The sequence below is a fragment of the Anabrus simplex genome, chromosome 2 (genome assembly GCF_040414725.1).
Source record: "Anabrus simplex isolate iqAnaSimp1 chromosome 2, ASM4041472v1, whole genome shotgun sequence".
Classification (NCBI taxonomy): Eukaryota; Metazoa; Arthropoda; class Insecta; order Orthoptera; family Tettigoniidae; genus Anabrus; species Anabrus simplex.
This window is the reverse complement of record NC_090266.1, coordinates 1,124,413,793-1,124,436,580: the sequence shown is the minus strand read 5'-3', so window position 1 is coordinate 1,124,436,580 and position 22,788 is coordinate 1,124,413,793. Positions and strand designations below refer to the sequence as shown.

Sequence of the window (22,788 nt, the reverse complement as noted above, 5' to 3'; positions counted from 1 at the left end):
TGAACAAGCCACACAAAAAGAAAAGAAAGAAAAACCATACACAAAAAAATTAAAGAAATATAAGCGTTAGCACACTTCATTTATACTTCATTATGGTGGCTTAAAACTCCCACTACGGTCAAGGCCGTCCATCGCCCCGAGCCAACATCCATCTTGCCAGGAAAACGATCACTAAGCAACTACGAATTCACACAGACCATCTACACGGACAGCAACAGAGAAAATTGAATAGCGCCACACGCTAGGCAATAAGCACTTGACAGCGCACTATAGTTAATACAGATGCTGATTCCCATAGGGAACCTGAAATATTTGTCCCGAATAAGTAAATGTAATGTTCACAATAGTTCGTTAATTTGCGCCAATATCTCATCAACAGTTCATAGTTGTTATTGCGTTGCAAGTTTGTAATAAAATTGACATTTCATGTTAATGAATTATGTACCGGAAGGTACAACTGCTCCGTTCATTTAAATGAAGCGCCTTGGAGAACACTATCTACCATGTAAAATTCGCAACAACTAATACAAGAAGTATGGACATTTCCCTACAGATTGACTACTAAAATTATAAAGTAATTTTGTATTCCAAGATTTACTAAACTGAGTTGATTATTCTTTGTTTTTTGTGTGTTAATGTTTACAACACTTATATCTCTTCCCGCCAACTTAAGATGTTGACCTCGTCGCCATAAGACCTATCTGTGTCGGTTCGACGTAAAGCCCATAGCAAAAAAAAAAAAAATGTTGACCAATAGAAAATTTTGTATATTTTTTTTTCTACCAATCAAACTGTTCTGGTATTTATTTGATCATCCAATAAGGATTAGGGGTGAGTCGGGCTTTAGTCCAGAGTTTTCTGGAACCTTCCTCTCGGGTATAAAAGCTGGCACATTCTCGACCAGGTTGTCTTATTCATCGCTCCAGTCTAGTGTGTGTGTTTGTGAATGGAGGCGAGGGTGCCTCGTCCATCGTCGAGAAGTCCATCAGCTCAAGGTAATGGGAGCCCTAGTTTAACAAACTAATAGTCTGTGAAAGCTGGCTCGAGTGGAAGGTTTCCAATCTTTAATAATGTAACTAATTTTCTAAAATGTAAATTTCAAACTTCTAATGTAAATTTCAAACAAGCCAAAGGAACTTACCCGTAATCAGGGAATAGAGACTGAGCGACCCTCTTGTGTTCCCTATCAACTTAATGTTGAGGTGACTATGATTTTGTAACTTTTTTCAGTTTGTAATCTTTGTAACTTAAATATTTTTTCCATCTAGTCACCTCAGTAGTATAGGCTTAGCCACTGTAACTTCGGACCATAAGCCCAAATAGGGTTTTATACTTTTCATTTCAATTTTCAAGGAGAGCAAGTGTCTGCCTCCTCACCATTTTGATTCTTGGGCCAATAATTTTAACCTGTTGTTTTTCACAAAGGCCCAGTAAAATGGGTATTCAATACCCCTGTGAAATTCTATTTCATTCCTTTTATGTAAAGATGTTACACTGTTGAGCATATTGCTTGAATTTGTAAAATGTAGGTTGTGCTTTTGATAGGCCTGGAAATTTCTGGAAATAGATTCCTAAGTGTAAATTTTATAGAGCAAAGACACTCTTTCTATTAATGTAATGGTTGAATCGTACCTTTGGAAGGCTGTAATGTCATAAGGTTCGGGGATTAGTCTCCTGGGTAAACTTGTAAACAAAGATGTTCTTACTATGGTGTAAAACAAATTGGGAGATCCATCTCCTTGATTATGGAGTGAATGGAGCAGTAGTACTCAAGTCACATTTGTAAATTGGGAGTTTTAAGCTCAGATTGTTAACTGGCAATTTGTTGATTATTCTGATTTTTCCAACATTGTACCTAAACTAAAGAGCTAGTTCTGTAACTGAAATATTGTTTTCGTTGGGCGAATTGTTTGTTAAAATTTAACATCTGAAAAGAAACCAAAAATAGCAGAGAAAGAATTCTAATTGTCTTACATCGACCCATTCACGGCCGCACCTTCTTTCACCTCCCCGCTCCACACAAACACGGTAACAAATTACATCACAATAACAATAATAAATTTTGCCAATAATTGCAACACCACAAAATTTAAATATAATTATACCATACAGAGATAAATAATATTTCTCCAACTTAGTGGTACTATGTATGGGGATTTAAAAAGCAGTCTTGTTAAACTATTATCTCTGCAATGAAGATGGTACATATCTGTGTGTAATTGAAATAATGTGCCTTACATGAAATTTTAGTCACTGCAGAAGTACACAGTTGGAAGTTGTATATTCATCATATTTGTCATTCACAACATGTCAAATACAAAAGTCTGCTATTTAAAGTTCAAAAGTTCAAACTAAATCATTGTAAACAATCGATCAATAAGAAATGACTGAAAACATCAGGCTTTGAAAAGGTTTAACAAGTACAGTGGAATGAAAGGAGCCTATAATTTGGAGACATTAAAGAATGACAGTGTTTCTCACCACAATTTAATCAATGATCTGACAAGGAAAAGGTTCCATCCAAAATTACATCTAGGTTATTATTGTTCTTATAACTGGAAGGGATTTGAGATCAACAATGTTCAACAGTTTTGTAAACTAACGTATGTACTGTACATGTGCTGTCTTACTAATAAAAAGTCCTTATACAGTTGTTTAACACTTGTATAGTTTTACAGTGAATAAGCCCTGTATAAGCATTGTATATTTTTCTTACTAATAAACGTGGTATACGCAATGTATTACTATACAGCATGTATACACTCGTTCCAAGTCGTAGGAATCTCTTCCTGCAGGTCACTGACGTATTTCTCAGGTTCACCGCCTTTATGATCGCTTCTGCTGGTTATCTACGAGCAAACCTTTCCGGAAAGTCGCACAGTAGCACGGCTTGGCACGGCATGTCAAAACATATCAGATGTAAGGCTTTTCAGGTGTTTGCTCTATTAACCAGCGTTTCGTCTTAGGTCTGACACTAGACTCATCAGAGTGGGATGTGTCAGACCCTACGCACTGACGCTGAGGTATATGCAGGTGAACTTATCAGAAGCCCTTATAAGAGGCACAGTATGATAACTGCATACGGGAGATAAATCTCCACAATGGAATTATTGCTCGCCTAGCAATTCCGAATGGAAAATTCTAAATTCCCATGGAGGGACATTTTTTTGACATTTTTGACATGCTCTATTGGTGAAAAATATCTAATTCCCTCCATGAGAATTTAGAGTTTTCCATTTGGCACGGCATATCGAAAAGGCAGTGGCAACACAACGTGAGACAGCTGGAAATTCGGTTATATTGATACCAACATTTCTTCAGCTTGCTTGTTTGTGTAATGAACGCCACAAAAGAAAGGAAAAGCTTAAGAAAAGATCAAGAGCTCCTAACTGGGACAGTAAGGAAAACTTAAGCAATTGTAATTAAATAGGAGAGTTGAAAAGAGTACAGATTCCAAAATCCTTACTTTTCTGGAGGAAGGAAAAACTGTTTTGTAGCTAAAAGAAAGGTTTGATCAAAAACGTTTCTATTAGGCATTTATACATCATATATCTGCATATTCATCTACAAAGTATGGAAATCATGTTATGTACAGTTTTCAAGTTATACCATTTTTTATGTCAAGGAATATGTCCCTTTTTATACTCAAATTTGAGAAAATCTTTGTAGAGGCAGATAATGTATAATAAACTCACAATTTCAAAAGTCTATTAAGCAGCAACACATTACTACACAAAAATACGCCCAACCGTAATTTCTTTTATAGTTATTCATTGCCATTCCATCTCTTTAAAGTGTTTTAATTTACGAAGATGTCTAGCCTCCATAACCTCTGAATGGTGTATGTCTTCTATGTTTAAAACTAGCAATTACCCGCAGGCTCGTTCGCGTGGATTTTGTAATTTGATCAAAGTAATCGTTCCTCGGCATTGTACTAAGATATTATCTGAAAATTCCCAAAGTAAAAAAAACACACCCAAAAGTTGACTTTCATTTACACCAGAAATTCTTTGTAAACCATGTTTGTGGTATTACCTTTTGGGACTAAGACAACCATGCGACATAGAACTGTTTATGTGAGAAACTGTCTTCTCTCAAGTAGAAAAAATAAATACATGTTTCTTTATTTTTAAAGGAGATTCCAAGTACCTATTCCCACTTCTGTAACATATTCAGTTTTTGAGATATACATAAGTATCCCCATAAAAGGAATTCAACCCCTTGATCAGTCTTTCCCCACCCTCAGCCCATCTAAGTGTATTTTCCGAAAACAAAAATACACGTTTCTTTATTTTTAAAGGAGATTCCAAATACCAATTTTTACATCTGTAACATCTTCAGTATTTAAGATATAAGTATCCCCATAAAAATAATTAAACTACTTTTCACTTCTTTTCACCCCCTGTTAAGGTTCCTGTACTTTTAAAGGATTTTCCAAATACCAAGTTTCTTGTCTCTTAACATGTTAAGTTTTTGACATATAATGTAGACATACCGGTACTCATTTTAAAAATTCACCCGCTTTTCCAATTCTTTTCAGCCCCTTAACTGGATTTTCCGAAAACAAAAAAATGTGTTTCATTATTTTAAAGGAGATTCCAAACACTAGTTTTCATGCCTGTACGTCTGTAACATCTTCAGTTTTTTATATAAATGTATACTCATAAGAATAATTCAGCTACTTCTTCTTCACTTCCTTTCACCCCTCTCCCGCCTTAAGTGGACTTTCCGAAAACAAAAAATATGTGTTTCTTTATTTTGAAAGAAAATTCAAAATACCACCTTTCACGTCTGTAACATCTTCAGTTTTTTAACATAAGTATACTCAAACAAGTAATTCAACTCTTTTTTACCCCCCTTCCTGCCCGTTAAGTTGATTCACCCCTCCCCAAAAGTGCGTGTTTCTTTATTTTTAAAGGAGATTCCAAATGCAAATATCCATGCCCCTAACTTCTTCAGTTTTTGAGATATAAGTATCCTCATAAAAAGAATTCAACATGTTTTTCACCCCAGCACGTTAAATTGATTCCCCTCTCTAAAAATGTGTGTTTCTTAATTTTTAAGGTGATTCCAAATACAAATTTTCATGTGTGTAACCTTAAGCTTTTGAGAAATAAGTTTCTCCATAAAAGGAATTAAATTTTTCATTTCATTTCAGCCTCCCCGCTTAAGTGAATATTTCGAAAACCAAAAAAACCTGTTTCTTTATTTATAAAGGCGCTTCCAAATGCCAATTATCACGACTGTAACATCTTCAGTTTTGAGATATATGTATCCTCATAAAAAGGAATTAAACTCCTTTTTCACCGCCCTGCCCCAAGTTGATTCCCTCCCCCCCCCCCCAAATGCATGTTTATTTTTAAAGGAGATTCCAAATACTAATTTTCACATCCGTAACGTCTTTACTTTTTGAGATATAAGTAGCCTCATACAAAGTATTCAACAAATTTTTCATTTAATTCACCCCTTAAGTGGATTTTCCAAGGACAAAAGATTACGTGTTTCTTTACTTTGAAAGAAAATTCCAAATACAAATTTTCATGTCTGTAATATCTTCAGTTTTTGAGATATAAGCCTTCTCATGAAAAGAATTAAACTCCTTCTTCACCCCTCCCTCGCCAGTTAAGTTGGTTTCCGTCCTCCCAAAAAATGCGTGTTTCTTTATTTTTAAAGGAGTTTCCAAATACCAATATCCACGTCTGTAACCTTCAGTTTTGAGATATAAGTTTCTCCAGAAAAATAATTCTTTTTTTTTTTTTTTTACTTCCTTTCACACTCCCCACTCAAGTGAATTTTCCAAAAACAAAGAAAAGAGCTTCCAAATACCAATTATCATGACTGTAACATCTTCAGTTTTTGAGATATATGTATCCTCGTAAAAGGAATTCATCTCCGTTTTCATCCCCCCCCCCCCCTACCACGTTGATTCCGCCACCAAATGCGTGTTTCTTTATAATTAAAGGAGATTCCAATTACCAGTTTTCACGTTTGTAACATATTTAGATGTTTTGGTATGTATATATACATTCTCATACAAATTATTCAAATGATTTTTCAATTGTTTTACCCCCCTCGTTAAGGCTTTTTCCCCGAAAACCAAATAATACGTGTTTTCTTATTTTTAAAGGAGATTCCAAATACCAATTTTCACGTCTGCAACATGTTAAGTTTTTGAGATGTAGTGTAGATACACTAATTTAAAAAATTCACCCCTTTTTCAGTTCCCCTTCAGTGGATTTTCCGAAAACAACATTTGTTCCTTTATTTTTACAGGAAATTACATATACCAGTTTTTAAGTCTGTAATATGTTACATGTCTGAGAATTTGCAGATATAGTCTTTTTCCCGTTTCTCACTCCTGTTCACCCCCAATTTGTCAGAATATCCAAAAACACAAAAATTCGTGTTTCATTATTTTCAAAGGAGATTCCAAATTTCAATTTTCATGTCTGTAACATCTTAAGTTTTTGAGATATAAGTCTCCTCATAAAAGGTGTTCAACCCCTTTTTTCCCTTTTACAACCCCCCCCCCCCCAAAAAATGGGATTTTCCGAAAACAACAAATACGTGTTTCCTTATTTTTAAAGGAGATTCCAAATACCAATTTTTAGGTCTGTAAACTTTTAAGTTTTTGAGATATAGATATCCTCATTTTAAAAATTCACCCCCCTTTTAACCCTCTTAGCAACAGAATATCCAAAAATCCTTCCTTAGCGGGCACCTGCATGTTAATATGAGTGTATCCCCAAAATTTCATTTCTTTATGTCCAGTAGTTTTGGCTCGGCGATGATGAATCTGTCTGTCAGTCAGTCAGGACAAGTTATTTTATATATATAGACATCGTGAAGATCATCAACGTTATCATCCACTCTTTCAATGTGTGTTCAATGTTAAATGGATAAGTTGAATATTTCACCACGATTATATTACTGCAGACAGTGAATACCACGAAAGTAAACTGCTCACTCGTTTCTTTTTCCACTACTCGCTGCTATACAACGCTTATACAAGGGTCCTGGTCTGTATAAGCAATTCAATGAATAACTGTAACAGATGTATACACAGGAAGCTTATACACGGTTTATTAGTAACGAATATCACATAAACGGTGTATAAACCTTGCATAAAAGTTATACACTGTTTATTAGTAAGACGGGAGGAGTCTTAAAAACGTTTGGAGGAACAATGCATTGTATATTCGAAATGATCTGTTAGGGAATGCCATAAAATTGAAGTTTCATACAACAGCTGCATCACTGGGATCGAATTGTAAGAACGCCTGTGGGTTATCAGAAAACACAAAAACAATTATTTTTTGTACTGTAGAGATTAATAATTATGCACATTTAGAATGCTCAGTAAGAAAACGAACAAGAGTGAAATATATATGTATACAAAACAGACAAAACAGATGAAGACTAGAGACTTATCACAAAAGCATGGTGAAAGAGTACTCATAAAAGAAACACAAGTCCAAATTTCCAGCTGCAACCTTCTCCAGTGGAGGATAGAATATCACAGAATCATGTGTTTCATTTATGTGTACCCTACGCACGCATACTTTGGTAAATTGCTGCTCTTCATCTGTTTCCTATACATAACATAAATATTGAAGATCAATTAGACAATTACCTCTCTTAATGGTACCTTATCTATCACTAATTCCCAGACTACGCATGTTTCACCAGTGATAATTACCCAATAAGATTTATGAAAGTGTTGGGTTCAAATCACATCAAAGCATTATACAAGTAATCTACCAAATTCAACATACAGGCCTGGCGCAACTTGGCCTGCACGTCCATGAGGATGAGGGCCCAAACCTATCAACCTATGATGAATTCTAATGAAAAAAAGGAAAAGAAAAACAAAAATAGTGTGTGTGATCTCTGTAGAGCCCTGATGCAGAGTCTTTCGAGCTGATGCTGTATAGGCAACCTGCGCATCTGTGAGGATGGGGCCTACCTAAGACTAATTCTAATGTTGGAGACGGCACAAACATCCAGCCCCCGATCAGGAGGAATTAGCCAATGGAAGTTAAAAATCCCTGACCCAGATGGGAACCGAACCCTTGAAAATAATCTCCCTCTCTCTCTCCAAGCCAGATGAATTAGCTAATGAAGGTTAAAATTCCCAACCTGGCCAAGAATAAGTATTCTTTGGTCCATCATTTCTAGAAGTATTCTGCAGCTTGTTGTTGGAGTCTACATTCCCTTTTCAAGTTCTTACTGATGAGTGGTTCAGCACCTGTGGGAATAGTAGTCACCGAGCTCGATAGCTGCAGTCGCGTAAGTGCGGCCAGTATCCAGAATTCGGGAGATAGTGGGTTCGAACCCCACTGTCGGCAGCCCTGAAGATGGTTTTCCGTGGTTTCCCAGTTTTACACCAGGCAAATGCTGGGGCTGTACCTTAATTAAGGCCACGGCTGCTTCCCTCCTATTCCTAGGCCTTTCCTATCCCATCGTCGCCGTAAGGCCTATCTGTGTCGGTGCGACGTAAAACAAACAGCAAAAAATAGTAGTCAATTTTTGTCCTCGAAGGAAGGAAGCTGGGGTAAGTGTGGAAGCTACTTCCTCCTGGAGAAGGGGATGGAAATTTATGGTAGCATCAGTGGTAACTAGGATAGTGTTCAGGGTCTCTTCATACACTTGTCTGCATCCTCAAACATTTCATATGCAATGTTTTGTAGTGCTGATCATTTGTTCCCACCCTCCTGCCCACCAAGTTGCCCGTGAAGCAATAAATTTCCAGCGAATGCCATTGTTAGCGAAGTACCATGTGGCCTCAGTATGCTGGAAAAGTGAATGAAGTTCTCAGCATTCTAATAATAATGCTATTGTTTTAACGTCCCGCTAACTACTTTTACAGTTTTGGAGATGCAGAGGTGTTGGAATATTGTCCCGCAGTTCTTTTAGGTGCCAGTACATCTACCAACACAGAGCTGACGTATCTAAGCACCTTCAATTAACACCGGACTGAGCCAGGATCAAACCTGCCAACTTGAGCTCAAAAAGCCATGCCTCAGCCTGGCTCTCAGAGTTCTATGTGGGCTACGAGGAATGTAGCAGCATTATCAAAGTAAATAGTGTGAGGTGGGCCCATATGACTGATGAATCTTTGGAAGGCCATTAGGAATTTGTCCATCAGATATCTCTGAAGAAAGCTCCAAGTGCACAGCTCCGGTAGTGGCACGTGTAAGCAGTAGCAAATAGGCTTTGCTGATAAGTGTCATACTTTTGTATATACAATGGGCCAGTGAAATCTAATCCTGCAACAGAGAATGGTAGGGAGCATTACGTGTGATCCGCAGCTAATGGAGCTTCAATCTCTTATCTTCGAGTGTTGCTTGACAGTTTGCAAAGTAGACATGAACTCAAAATTTTCTTGATAGTCTGCTGCACTCATCATAAGATACGGCTACAGCAAAATCTAATCCTGTGAAAGAAAAGGGTATGGAGCATTATATGTAATTGACAGGTGATGGTGCTTCAATCTCTTGTCCTGAAGTGTTGCTTGAAAGTTTGAATGGTAGACACTGTTCTGGGTGATTTCCAACAAAGGAGTTGTGTTACAAAAATATTGCAAACTTTGAGCCGGGAAGATTTGGGAGTAAGAAGATGAGATGCTCGACTATGTGGTATGTCATACAATATAAATTTCATGATTGTCCATATTGATGATATCTTAATTAATATAGTAATTAAGTTAAAAAGGTGATGTTCCACTTGATCAGTACACAATCTTTGTATTAAAAAGTTAAAAAGGGGCATGTTCTGCCTGATCAATACACAATCTCTGTGTTAAAAAGTTATAAAGGGGGATGGTTCCACTTGATCAATACACAATCTTTATGTTAAGAAGTTATTGTGTACTGATCAGGTGGAACATCCCCCCCTTTTAACTCATTCAATACCAAACCCGTATACATACGTTATTAAACGCCGTGTCCCGTTCGCCAAACCCGAATATATACGTTTTGGTGCAGTGTGACTTCACCGATCTCATATATGAGAGGGATATAGTGTCCGTGGAAATGCTCAAAGAAGTTCTGTATGGCAGATATACCACTCCATTTCGCGTGTTTTGGAAGTGATCTGATGTTATATCAGCTTTGATGCAATGGAATATCCTTCCCGCTAATGTGTAGCTATTATGGCGTCTTTAAGTATACATTCATCCCTTGTTGACGAAGAAATTGAATGTTTCCTCATAAATAGTGATTCTGGAGAGCTATATTTTGAAAATGAAGATGGAGAATATATAGGGAGTGATACTGAACTACAGGAAAGTGCAAGAAAAAGTAGTAATGATGCATCTCATGTGGAATTGTCACCCCCTCCTCAAGCGAATTCTTTTTTCCCGAAATGTTAATGATTTTGATATCAGTTCTTGGATCAAAAATTTTATATTATATTTCAATAATAATATAACTGAGCATAGTAGCCATGCCTGTTAACATGCTACGGCTATGGAGTCAAGCTCTGCATTTGGCAAGCGAGTGGGTTCGAACACCACCTTGAGCTGTCCTGAGATTTTTATTTTTTTTTTCCTTTTGCACTCCCAAGCAAATGCCAGAACAGTTCCTGTTCACAAGCCACAGCTGATTCCTTTCACTTCCTTACCCAGTTTCATTCACCATCATTCATTTCATATTCATTATCTTCTCAAATGAGGTTTGCATCAGGAAGGACATCCAGCAGTAAAAATATGGTGTAAAATATAATCTCACTTAATTCCCGACCCCGTATTGGGCTGCGGGGCATTTCATTAATAGTATCAGTAACAACTTATCTGTAAAAGAGCTTCTTCCTTAAAAAAAGAAAAAACCGGCCCAGAGGGTTCGGCTGCATCAAAACTTGGCAGTGAAAAGGTTAACTTAGTTACTAGTTGTGTGGCATGTTTCGAACTGACAGTGGAGAGTTTGCATGGAATGACATCAGTAGATGAATAAGCTTGAGCGAAGCTTTTAAAAGTAGGAAAGATAATAATATGAAGATAAAGTTGGAATTCAAGAGGACAAACTGGCGCAAATATTCATTTATAGGACGAGGAGTAAGGGACTGGAATAAATTATCAAGGGGAATGTTCAATAAATTTCCAAGTTCTCCGAAAACATTTAAAAAAAGTTAGGTAAACAAATGATAGGGATTCTGCCACCTGGGTGATAGCCCTAAATGCAGATCACTGATGACTGATTGAAGAAGGATAAGGCTGTTTTGAAGAAACAGCTGGAAGGATGCAATTTCCTACAATTTTTAGAGCAGTGTATTATTACATAAAGCTTCATATTCTGATGTGAAGCTCTCCCTCTGGGCACTTTAACGGATGTGTCCGTCCATCTGTTCAAGAACAGTTAAGCACTTTAACAGCTGTGCCTGTCCTCACGCCTGTGTTGTTCCAGGGTATTGTCAATTCGGTACTATGCTATCGAGACTTACTGTAGTAGTTTCTTGTTGCTATCGATAAATAGAAGATTTCTAACTTGAGCTTTTTGTAGTCTTTTATTCCATGGATAGCTTGGTAAAACCAAATGAAATATGTAATGTTTTGACAATCCTGTAAACAAACATGGCCATGGTGAATGGAGAAGCAGATATTCGATTCTGGCTTGACCAAACTGAAGATGAAAGTGATCTTGTAGCTTCTGAAAGTGAAGCAAGTGATTTTAGTGAATCAGAAAGTTCCAGCAATGATTCTGATGAAGATTCCAGTGCACATACACAAAAACCTACTGGTAACGGACTTGCACCTTCCACGGCAACCATAGCAGGTAGGCCTAATTCAAATAGCCAGTGGATTTGGACTCATTCCAACAATCAGCCTCCTGATAATGTGTATAACAATGCTCTCTGCAACATGAATTCTGTTCTCAAAAGATGTCTTGGTGAAAATCCTGGTGAATTACAGGTTACAAACGAATTCCTACCACCCCAGTTTTGGGATCATGTTACCAATGAGACAAATGCTTATGCTTGTGAATTCCTTGCTAAGAACCCGCAATAACTGACAATTGGTCCAAGTGAAAGGTGATAGAAACCCCTATATTTTCAGCAGTAATGTCATTCAAATGTTTTATTTCAGTGAACAAGTTCCTACACTTTTACGATGATAAGCTGAAGGAGATAAGGCCTGTATATGATTTGTTATTATACAGGTTTAAATCTGTTTATATTCCTGGGAGGCTATTAGCATTGATGAATCCCTAATGAAATTCAAAGGAAGGCTATCTTATGAAGTTTGTTCTTCACAAAATGGTTATTGTTGGAATTTTAAAATTTACACAGGAAAAGATACACAGGGTAATGTTTCGCCTGGTATTGGAAGTGGTCACCTGGCAAGTGAAAAGGTTGTGCTTGAGTTGTGCCATGAGCTTCTGGGTGAATGGAGAACAATTTTGATGAACAACTGGTATAGTTCACCTGAATTATTCAGAACTCTTTGAATAATCATATGCATGCTGTAGGTACAGTTAGACCAAACAGAAAAAATATGCCAAAGGTGTTCAAGGACTTCAGTCTCAAAAAAGGAGAACCTACGTTCACCTCATCCCATGGAATTTTAGCAATAAAATGGATGGACAAGAAAGCTGTTCATATGTTATCAACTCAACATAGTCGACCAGATTTTGTAATCATGATATCAAAAACCGGAAAGGAGAAAATGTCAAGGAGCAGGGTCGACATTCACGACCAATGTTTGGCATCCGATCCTCTCATGAAAAAATATGTGAAAGGATAAAAAAAGATCTATTTTTACATGTTGGATATGGCTCTACTGAACAGTTTCATTATCTGGCAGATCTTGAATCCTGGAAAGAAGCAAAGGGGCTTCACATCATTTCATCTAAGTTCAGCTGAACAAATTCGAGAGACTGTTCATCTGCCTGCTTACCCAAGCAGGGGCCGTCGCAGCCAGGGGAACACACCATTGAGGTTGCAGGGTCAACAATGGGGTCATTTTCCCTCCAAATTTGCATCAATCCAGAAGAAATCAGTTCCTTCAAGGCATTGCAGGGTCTGCACAGCACATGACCTTCGCAAAGAGTCATCGGTTGAATGCCACAGATGTGGTGTTGCTTTTGACATGGAAGGTACTTGTTTGTATTCCTCTACAATAAAACTCTACTGGAGTTAAGAATCACTTGCAAAATAATGGTGTTCCTGTGATCATCCTGTTCCTAAATAAAATGGGGAGCAAAAGGGTTAAACAGTTTCAGGTGGTTTCCAATTCCAGCCCTGTCAATTCACCAATAAATCTTTGAATCAAAGATTGCTCACAACACAAAGGGCTGAACCCATAGTGCAGGGGAACTTTTTGCAAGAACTAAATTTGGATACAGAGAAGAGCGACTCCTCCATAGTAACCACTAGTGTTGGTCCAGATTTCTTAGACTCTGTGAGTAATAATAGGTCAGTTTTTAGTAAAGATAACCAACTTTGCAGGAAATCTCGAAGCCAAGTAGGACCACGCTACCATGTTTCTCCTGTACTCAGATCTTGTATGTGAAGACATACTGGGATAGAGAAGTATACTCTATCTCTGCAACATGACTGCATATAAAGGTTTCCCGATGGTTTGGATCACTGTGTATCCAACCTGGTATGACAGATGATTCAGTCCACATTACTGCCTTTGTTACGTCACAATACGTAGTTCACATAAGTAGTGCAGAAGTTTCACACCAACTAAGGCTGCAAGCAGTTATAGGCATGGAAGTGTGATTCTTTCTTATAGGGGCTAATCTTGCCTTGCTGCATAATAGTTGGATGGTGATAGTGTTGTTAGTTCGGGAACAGAGATATATAGCAGCACCACAAGTCCATTCTGACGATAAGCAGAACATGTGGGGAGCACAGTTATCCAAGCCTTCATTGAGGGTGTGTATATATCCATCGTTGTGTGTGAACTGTAGCATGCGTTGAAGATTAGAATACTACGATGACCACGTCACACGTATGTCCGAAGTAATGCCTCGTACCATACAATGCCTCTAGACCATGTTTTCTGGAACAACAATCTTCCTATTATTGTAACCAGTGAAATTAGTCCTAAAGGACTGTAGAGTTTGGATGTGACCTGTAAGACATAATGTTTCATAGCGGGATGATGTGATGCCTTCTTGAAGATATCAACAGTCAAAATAGAAAATGTGTCCAAATTGGTATTCCAGCTAACACCAACGATTTGTGTTTCCGTATGTAAAGGTAAATTCTGAGATATCCAAGTGTGCTTCAGTAATGACGAGTTTAATAATAATGTTATTGTTTTTAGATCCCACTAACTAGTTTCGACAGTTTTTTGACAGTTTTCGGAGATGTCAAGGAGCCAGAATTCTGTCCAGCAGGAGTTCTTTTACGTGCCAGTAAATCTACAGACATGAGGCTGGCGTATTTGAGCACTTTCAAATACCACTGGACTGAGCCGGGATCGAACCTGCCAAGTTGGGGTCAGAAGGGCAGCGCCTCAACCATCCGAGCCACTCAGTCTGGCAATGACAAGTTTGTAGCCCATTTTGACATAAGTAAGTGAATGATGCTCATCAAGCCTGTAAGTTGGCTACTGCGGTGAGATCAACTTCACTGCTGCAAAATTGTTCCTGTATATGTTACGAATTCCTAAGAGCAGATGGTGATGGGAAGTCGTTACCGTACCTTGTAGGCAATTCCCAAAGAGTGGCAAAAAGTAGAACCTGACTACATGTAATTCGGTAAACAATAACTTCACCAGTTACGTGGTGGAGAGCCTCCGTGGCTCAGGCAGCAGCGCGCCGGCCTCTCGCCGCTGGGTCCCATGGTTCAAATCCCGGTCACTCCATGTGAGATTTGTGCTGGACAAAGCAGAGGCAGGACAGGTTTTCCTCCGAGTACTCCTGTTTTCCCTGTCATCCTTCATTCCAGCAACACACTCCATGAAGATTTCATTTCATCTGTCAGTCATTTATCCTTGCCCCAGAGGAGTGTGACAGGCTTCGGCAGCCGGCACAATTCTTATCCTCGCCACTAGATGGGGGCTTCATTCATTCCATTCTTGACCCAGTCGAATGACTGGAAACAGGGTGTGGATTTTCATTTCATTTTCAGTCATGTGGTATGTACTGTCATCATCTCGTAAACTCAACAGCACAATCTTTGGCCACTAACAGGGAATCCAAAAAACCACACATAAGCCTTTTACAGGGCAGGTTGGCCATGTGATTAGGGGCACGCAGCTGTGAGCTTGCATCTGGGAGAGAGTGGGGTCGAACCCCACTGTTGGCAGCCCTGAAGATGGTTTTCCATGGTTTCCAATTTTCACACCAGGTAAATGCTGGTGCTGTACCTTAATTAAGGCCACGGCTGCTTTCTTCCCATTCCTAGCCCTTTCCTACCTCATCGTCGCCATAAGACCTATCTGTGTCGGTGCTACGTAAACCAAGTTGCAAAATAAAGAGAGCCTTTTCATTTTAAAAATACTACATGCACTGGCCACTATTCAAACTGAGGTTGCCTTGGTGTGAGGCTAGCAACAAGGGTATCAGCAAGGCTATCATGCTCCTCCATACCTTACAAGGTGGAATAAGGAGTCAGCAAAACAGGTGGTAAAGTAGAACTTCCTTAAAATGAGTACCAGTATCCTCAGTAAGTCTGCAGAACTAACTGAGGCTGACAATCCTAATGGCATCATTAGACACCTTATACAATATTTCCTAATTTTAGGAGGATTTTTTATCATCGTCTTGTTTTCTATGGCGTGGCTCAGGCTATAGAGCCTGCTATTATGCCCAACCATAATACACTGTTTAATTTAAGTTAAATTTTACAACATACTAAAATTGTGTAACGTAAGTTAATATAAGCTAATCATCTAGTTCCTACGGTTATTATTTACATGAAGAAATGAAATTATCTTAGATATGTGCTATAGATTATACTCTTATATGTAATTATTATTTGCAACACCTTCTTATGAACAGCTGAGTACTAGGAATGTGTCTAATTTCAGCCAGCAGGGAATTCCACAAGTGGGTAGTAGCAGGGATGAATGAATCACTGTAACTAGTAGTGTGATGGGTAGGGAAACTTGGCAAGGGAGTTAATTAATGACCTTGTTTGGTGATTATTTCTGGCTGATAGGTACTGAAGGTCATCTCTCAAGTAAACCGGTGTTTCGCTCCGTATTACAGTATGAAAAACTGACACAGAATGCAGATTTTTGTCTCTCCTTTAAATATAGTCAAGATAACTGATTGAGGTATGAGGAGATATGGCAATGTCTCGGTTTACTGAAGATAAAACAGATACATCCGTTGGATGCGGGCTGTAATTTGGTACCGAATGTGCCGTTTAAACTTTTGTATATCACGTCTCCGTAGTCGAAAATCAGTAGAATTAAACTTTGAATAAGTAATTTCTTTATTTTAAGTGGGAGAAGATCTCTTAGCCTTTTAAATGAGTGTAGTGTGTAGAAAGTTCACTGGCAGATTTTTGATGCATGTTCAGACAAAGTTAGATTTTTGTCAATGATTAAGCCAAGCTCCTTCACGGAATCTTTCAGACCGATTTCTGTTCCCTGGAAAATGATTGGAGGAATGTTTTTCTCTCCAGTTTATAGTGGTTATTTTTGGATCCTACTACGATGGCTTGTGACTTTCTTGGGTTAACTTTAAGGAATTATTAACAGTCCAGTCTCGAATTCTGTTTAGGTCTCTGTTTACATTATTTATGGCCAGATGAATGTCGTTTGGGTCTGCGTGTATGTATAATGGTATATCATCTGCATATAAGTGGTATTCACAGATTTTTAGATCTTCTGGTAAGTCATTTAGGTACATGGAGAAGAGGAGTGGTGCCAGGACTCTGTCTTGAATTACACCTGCTTCTATTTGATCCCAGTTTTAGGTATTAGTGCCTACTGATACACACTGTTAACGTCCTATGAGATATGACTGCAGTCAAGATAAAGGTGGAGGGGAAAAATTGATAGCTTTGAATTTTGCCAGTAGTATGTCTCTGTCTACACAGTCAAATGCTTTTACTTAAGTCTAATAGTATGAGAACTGTCATTCGTCCTTTGTCCATTTCTAATTGAATGTCATTGGTAACTTTCAGTAATGCTGTGGTGGTGCTGTATTTAGGTCGGAATCCTGATTAATATCAGTCCAGTAGGTTGTGTTTTTGAAGACAAATAGAGAATTGTTTGTGTACGATTTTATGAGTATTTTACCTAGGCAGGGTAATATACAAATTGATCGAATGTCTTCTGGGTAACTTGGGTTCTCGTTTTTCTAAAGGTCGTATTATGGCACACTTCCATTCTGAAGGAAAAATCCCAGCCATGAGAGAAGTGTTTACAATGTGTGTGATTGTGGGGACAACAATTTCTGTAAGTCTTTTTATCTGCAGCAAGTTTATTCCATCACAACCAGTTGTGTCCGATTTTATTTCAGATATTAAGGACCTAACGTCATGTGGTGTAATGTAGGAAAATAGAAATGCATCACTCATATGTCTCTGTTTAGAAATAATTCTTTCTACTGCTTCTTTTTTGGTTTGTTCATCTGTCTGTGGTGATGACTGAGTGTAAGGTGTCTGTTGAGCTCGTCCAGTGATTTCCATGCCATGGTTGAATTGTTACTTTTCAGAATTTCATGCGTGTCGTATTTTTGAGTTTCTGATCGCCTGAGTTGTTGGATTATGAAGTTTCTTGTATTTTTCAAAATTTTTGGCTGTCGGATATTTATTGGAGTGTTTATACGCTGCGTCTCTGTCATCCTTTTTTTGTCTGATGTCTTGTGTCAGCTAGTTAGGCATTCTTCTCCTGGAGGCTACAGTTCACCTTCTTGTCCAAAGACCTAACATGTCTCTGGGAGGGATCTATGTTTTGTAAGTTAAGCTTATATTGCTTTCAAGTTAACTTTCCTTTTTGCTTTTTCCCTGAAGCAAACAAGCTTACAGTTTTGGAGTAAGGCTTACTGATCTGAAACAGCAACAAGTGCACATGTTCAAAGTAGTTTGCACCAGTGACCACTAAAGGGAGTGGGAAAAGAAGCAGAAGAAGAAGCAACCTCATAGTTTTTATGAGACTGCTGATGTTGTGATCACTGCTACAAGACCTCCTGTTTCCTGTTTCCTTCAAGCACGGCAACCACGAATGTATAACATGCTAAATCTTTTCAATCATTTTCTGCAACCATTTACTACCACAATTGTATATTAATTTCTTTGCTGTCAGATTTGAAAATAAAGACTATAATGAAGAAAAACATCTTATATTGCAATTGTTTATCAGTAATAACTACAGAATATATTAACAGAATACAAACCTAAACCACTTAAAAATAAAAGTGTGTCATATGATAAAAATAAACAGTGTTTATGAGTTTACTTCACATCAACTACTTCTATGGTTTTTGCATGGGCCAAGGTGCCAGAATATTTTCCTGCAGGGGTTCTTTTACTTCCTGATAAACCTACTGATACAAGACTAGCACACATGAGCCAATATGAAACCTGCCAACTTTGGCTCAGACAGCCAGGGCTCCATCCTCTGAGCCAATCAGCCTAGCACAATCCATATAAACAAGCTGATAACAAGAACTCTCAAAAAATAGAAGTACTGCCATAAAACAGCTGACAAACAGCTAAATATCGTTATAAACATACAATATCCCATGTCGGACTCCACAGTCAAGAAACAGTCCGTCTTCCTCTACAAATTGTACATTATATTAAAACATGCAAAACAACTCTAAAAATCATTGAGGTCTTATAAACAATTCTCTTGTTTCTCACTGCTAAGAGCATTATCAACGAAGAGATGGGGCTCCATCTACCTGTCAAACATCTGACATCCATAGAAATATCCATGCATCAACTTACCTGTTGAAACAGGAAACAGTGTCTCATTGTTGATTTGAGATTCAATCCAGTCCATTAACAGAGCAATATACTGAGGTGCAGGTAATGGGGTTGGTTTCTTGTACTTTCCCCCATCTGCCCAAAGGTATTCAAACTTTGGTCCCCCTGACATTGTCGGGCATGAAACTTTTGTACAATACTCTGATACTGTTCCATAAATTAAGTTTATACGATTGAAGAAGTCCACCACTAGAAAGGAAACAGAATATTTTGCAATAAGTAAATTACCTTGACATATTCTCAACAACTATACCCATTTTTGTTTCAATATTTAACACATTTATCCAAAGAAGCAGTTCTAAGCATTGAATAAATGAAAACAATAAAGAAAGAATGAATAAAATATACTCTCAGAAAATAGGCAACAACTGTAAGAGAAAAATGAAGGGAGACCAGAGAAAGTTATTGGATATCCCAAAAATTAAAGAACCTCATTATCAAATTCTTTACCTGACAGGAGATTTAGGATAATTTCATATTCTGTGTGGTCTGTTTGATTTTAAGTCCAAGTGTTAATTACAATGAAGATTTCAGTCTCGATACGGTTAATACAAGGTACCCAAATTTGATGGAGAACCACTTCTACAATACATAGAAATAACATATCACTATATGTTTACAGAATTAACAAAAACAACTTTAAAAGAAAACACAAAGAAAATACAGATAATAATACACAACTATACACACTTTTGGGCAGTGTTCTTTATAAATGTGTAGTAATTTGCCGTTTCCACCCCGACAGAGATCTGAATCCCATGGAATTTCTTGAGGAATTTTTACTTGTAAAATCAAGTGCTGTGAGAAAGGACACCCAACCTTAATAGCCGTCAAAACCTACAACCAACCAGAGTGAATTAAAGAAAAGAAAATGATGTTTCTATGAATTTATAATTTCTCCTTCCTCTACAATTATAGAATTTACAGTTTAAGGGAGACTGTTTAACTTTCCAAATCTAGTAGATGAAGGCCATAACTTAATATCTCCTTTTTCTACTCGCTGACTGAATGGTCAGCGTACTGGCCTTCGGTTCAGAGGATACCAGGTTCGATTCCCGGCAGGGTCGGGAATTTTAACCATCATTGGTTAATTTCTCTGGCACGAGGGCTGGGTTACGTGCTGTCTTCATTATCATTTCATCCTCATCACGACGCGCAGGTCGCCTACGGGAGTCAAATCAAAAGACCTGCACCTGGCGAGCCGAACATGTCCTCAGACACTCCCGGCACTAAAAGCCATATGCCATTTCATTTTTTTTCCTTCTTTTTCTAAATATTCTCCCAAACAACATTATAAATTTTGGTCCTCCAAAATCAATCGCCAAAGCAATTACACTACGCTGCTTTAGAGATGAAGTGAATCAACTCTTTGTACATTGCAACACACACTTTTGGATTCACCAACTCATAGCTTCTCAGCTTTTCTATAACTGTTGTAAATAGGAAACTATCACATGGAGCTAGAATGGGACTTAACAGAGTACAGCTCACCAATTGCACTCACAATTCTTGATGGAATTCCACTGTTTTCAACATAATGTCTGCTAGGACTCATTACAGTGAAGCATAAAATCTCTCAACCAGGATTTGAACCTTCTATCAGCAAAAAACTTCCTTAGCTGTGATAATATTCTGAATATGGTGGGAGTTACCACTATTGAAGCAATGGATCACTTCTTAACCATACTATCCTTACACCGTATTGAGAGATTGTGGAAGACTCCAGAGTTACAAAGCATCTCACTCCAAGATATCGTTCAGGTTTTCAGAGACCAGATGCAAATGAATATTTAGATGCTCTGCTACCTCAGGAGGCCTCTTGCAGATTATTTGTCAAGTAAGATAACTCCACCTTAGAGAGCAGAGTGTAGGTCCTAACAATGAGCATTTTGCGATACCTACGATGTGAGTCCATGTGAAGGCAGCAGTGAAGTGTTACATGTGGGACATTAACCTGTATTTTGATTTAGCACAATCCATAGCGAAGTTAGCACAACAGTGAAATAGAATGGAAACTCCATCTGCGTTGGGAAGAGCTTTCAATGGACCTTTACCAAGCAGATATTGTTTTCCGTTATATATCGGCGAGTAGAGCCTCCATGGGTCAGGTGGCAGTGTGCCGGCCTCTCACCGCTGGATACCATGGTTCAAATCCCAGTCACTGCATGTGAGATTTGTGCTGGACAAAGCGGAGGTAGGACAGGTTTTTCTCAGAGTACTCAAGTTTTCCCTGTCATCTTTCATTCCAGCAACACTCTCCACTATCATTTCACTTCATCTGTCAGTCATTAATCATTTCCCTAGTGGAGTGCTACAGGCCTCGGCAGCCAGCACAATTTATATCCTTGCCACAAGTTGGGGGCTTCATTCATCCCATCCCTGATCCAGTCATTGACTGGAAAACAGGTTGTAGGTTTTTCATATAGGGGCGAGTCTGCTGCGCCTGACTCTTTCTTTAGTTAGGCATCCTAACGAAAGTCACTGGTGGTGTGATCGTCGATGTCCCTTTGTCGTTCACCTTTAACCACTTACTGCACCATCACCTTTGCAAAAACATGTATGCAACCGGTATTTACACAATGCATCAAACTATCATATGGTTATGTAAAAGTGCATGCCAATCATTACGGTATGAAATAAACACTAAAAGCAATGACATACTGACAGAAAACGTGTGTGCATTTGTGAAGCGGAAGTAGCTGTCCATCTAATATGCTTTCCGGTAAACTGCTGGCTGGAGTCGCCATGGTATCATAGATGAAGTAAGGTGCTGCTAATACAACTGTGGTTGGTAGGTGGCTTCGAATCCTGCTTGGGCCTGATAATTTTATTCGTATTTTGCACTTGGTGAATCATCCACTAAGCCGATGTATCTGAATACCCTCACGACATGGGTTATTTATTTATTTATTTATTTATTTATTTATTTATTTATTTATTTATTTATTTTGGCACTTTTATAGGCCATCAGGGCTGCTTATTTGAATATTTTATAAGCAGGGCTGAACGAGGACAGAATGGTTGAGGGTTTGAATCTGCCTGACTGAGTAACAGCCTCTTAGTGCAGTAACTGTTCGAATAGATGGCCTTCTGCAGTAATGCATGTTTCAGCATGCCATTGAACTGACATTCGGGCTTGTAGCATTGTAGATGTTACGGATTCACAGGCTTCCGTAATAAGGTCTTGAAGGTTTTCAGGACCTTCCGGCTGCTGAGTGCACACTACATCCTTTGCATAGCACCACAGGATGAAGTCCAGTGGTGTCAAATTGGGCAATCTAACAGGCCAAGTGACAGGTTCTCTCCTTTCTATCCATCAACCAAGGTGTGAAGCATTCAGGTAGTTGTGAACACCTGCTGACATGTGAGGGGGAGCTCCATTGTGTTGATACCACATGGTTACACGTTCACCCAGGGGCACACCATCTAGCATCAAAGGTAGTAACTTAAGTCTTGAGGAAACTGCAGGTACCAGGCTCCTTTCAAATGATCCTCAAAGAAATATGATACATTAGGTGAACACCCAGTATACCATACCAGATATTTCCTCCCCATCGTGCCTGAAATGCTGCCTGCCATACACAGTGGGGATTTTCAACACTCCAGTAATGAATATTATGATGATTATGATGATTCACAGAGCCATTATTATGAAATCGTGACTCGTCCAAAAATAACGTGTGAGGTACAAACACGGGATCATTTGCCATTTGCATCCATATCCACGCACAGAAATCAACACAAGTTTTGAAATCTCGCCCGTGGTGCTCTTGATGTAGCTGTAGGCTGATACGGACGAAACAAAATGACGTGCAAAATCCATACAACAGATGACTGTCTGATGTTGGCCTGTTAAGCTACTGCCCAGGTACTCGTGTGAGAATTCCCCCA

At 38.4% G+C, this 22,788-nt stretch overlaps 1 protein-coding gene across 1 annotated transcript in view; it reads right to left on the bottom strand.

Annotated features, from left to right (window-relative positions):
- Positions 1–22,788, bottom strand: part of Mob3 (MOB kinase activator 3) — a 121,140-nt gene that overhangs the window by 57,744 nt on the left and 40,608 nt on the right. Inside the window, exon 3 of the mRNA XM_067139729.2 lies at positions 18,859–19,086. Coding sequence (XP_066995830.1) covers positions 18,859–19,086 — 228 coding nt within the window. The remainder of the gene's footprint in view (positions 1–18,858; positions 19,087–22,788) is intronic.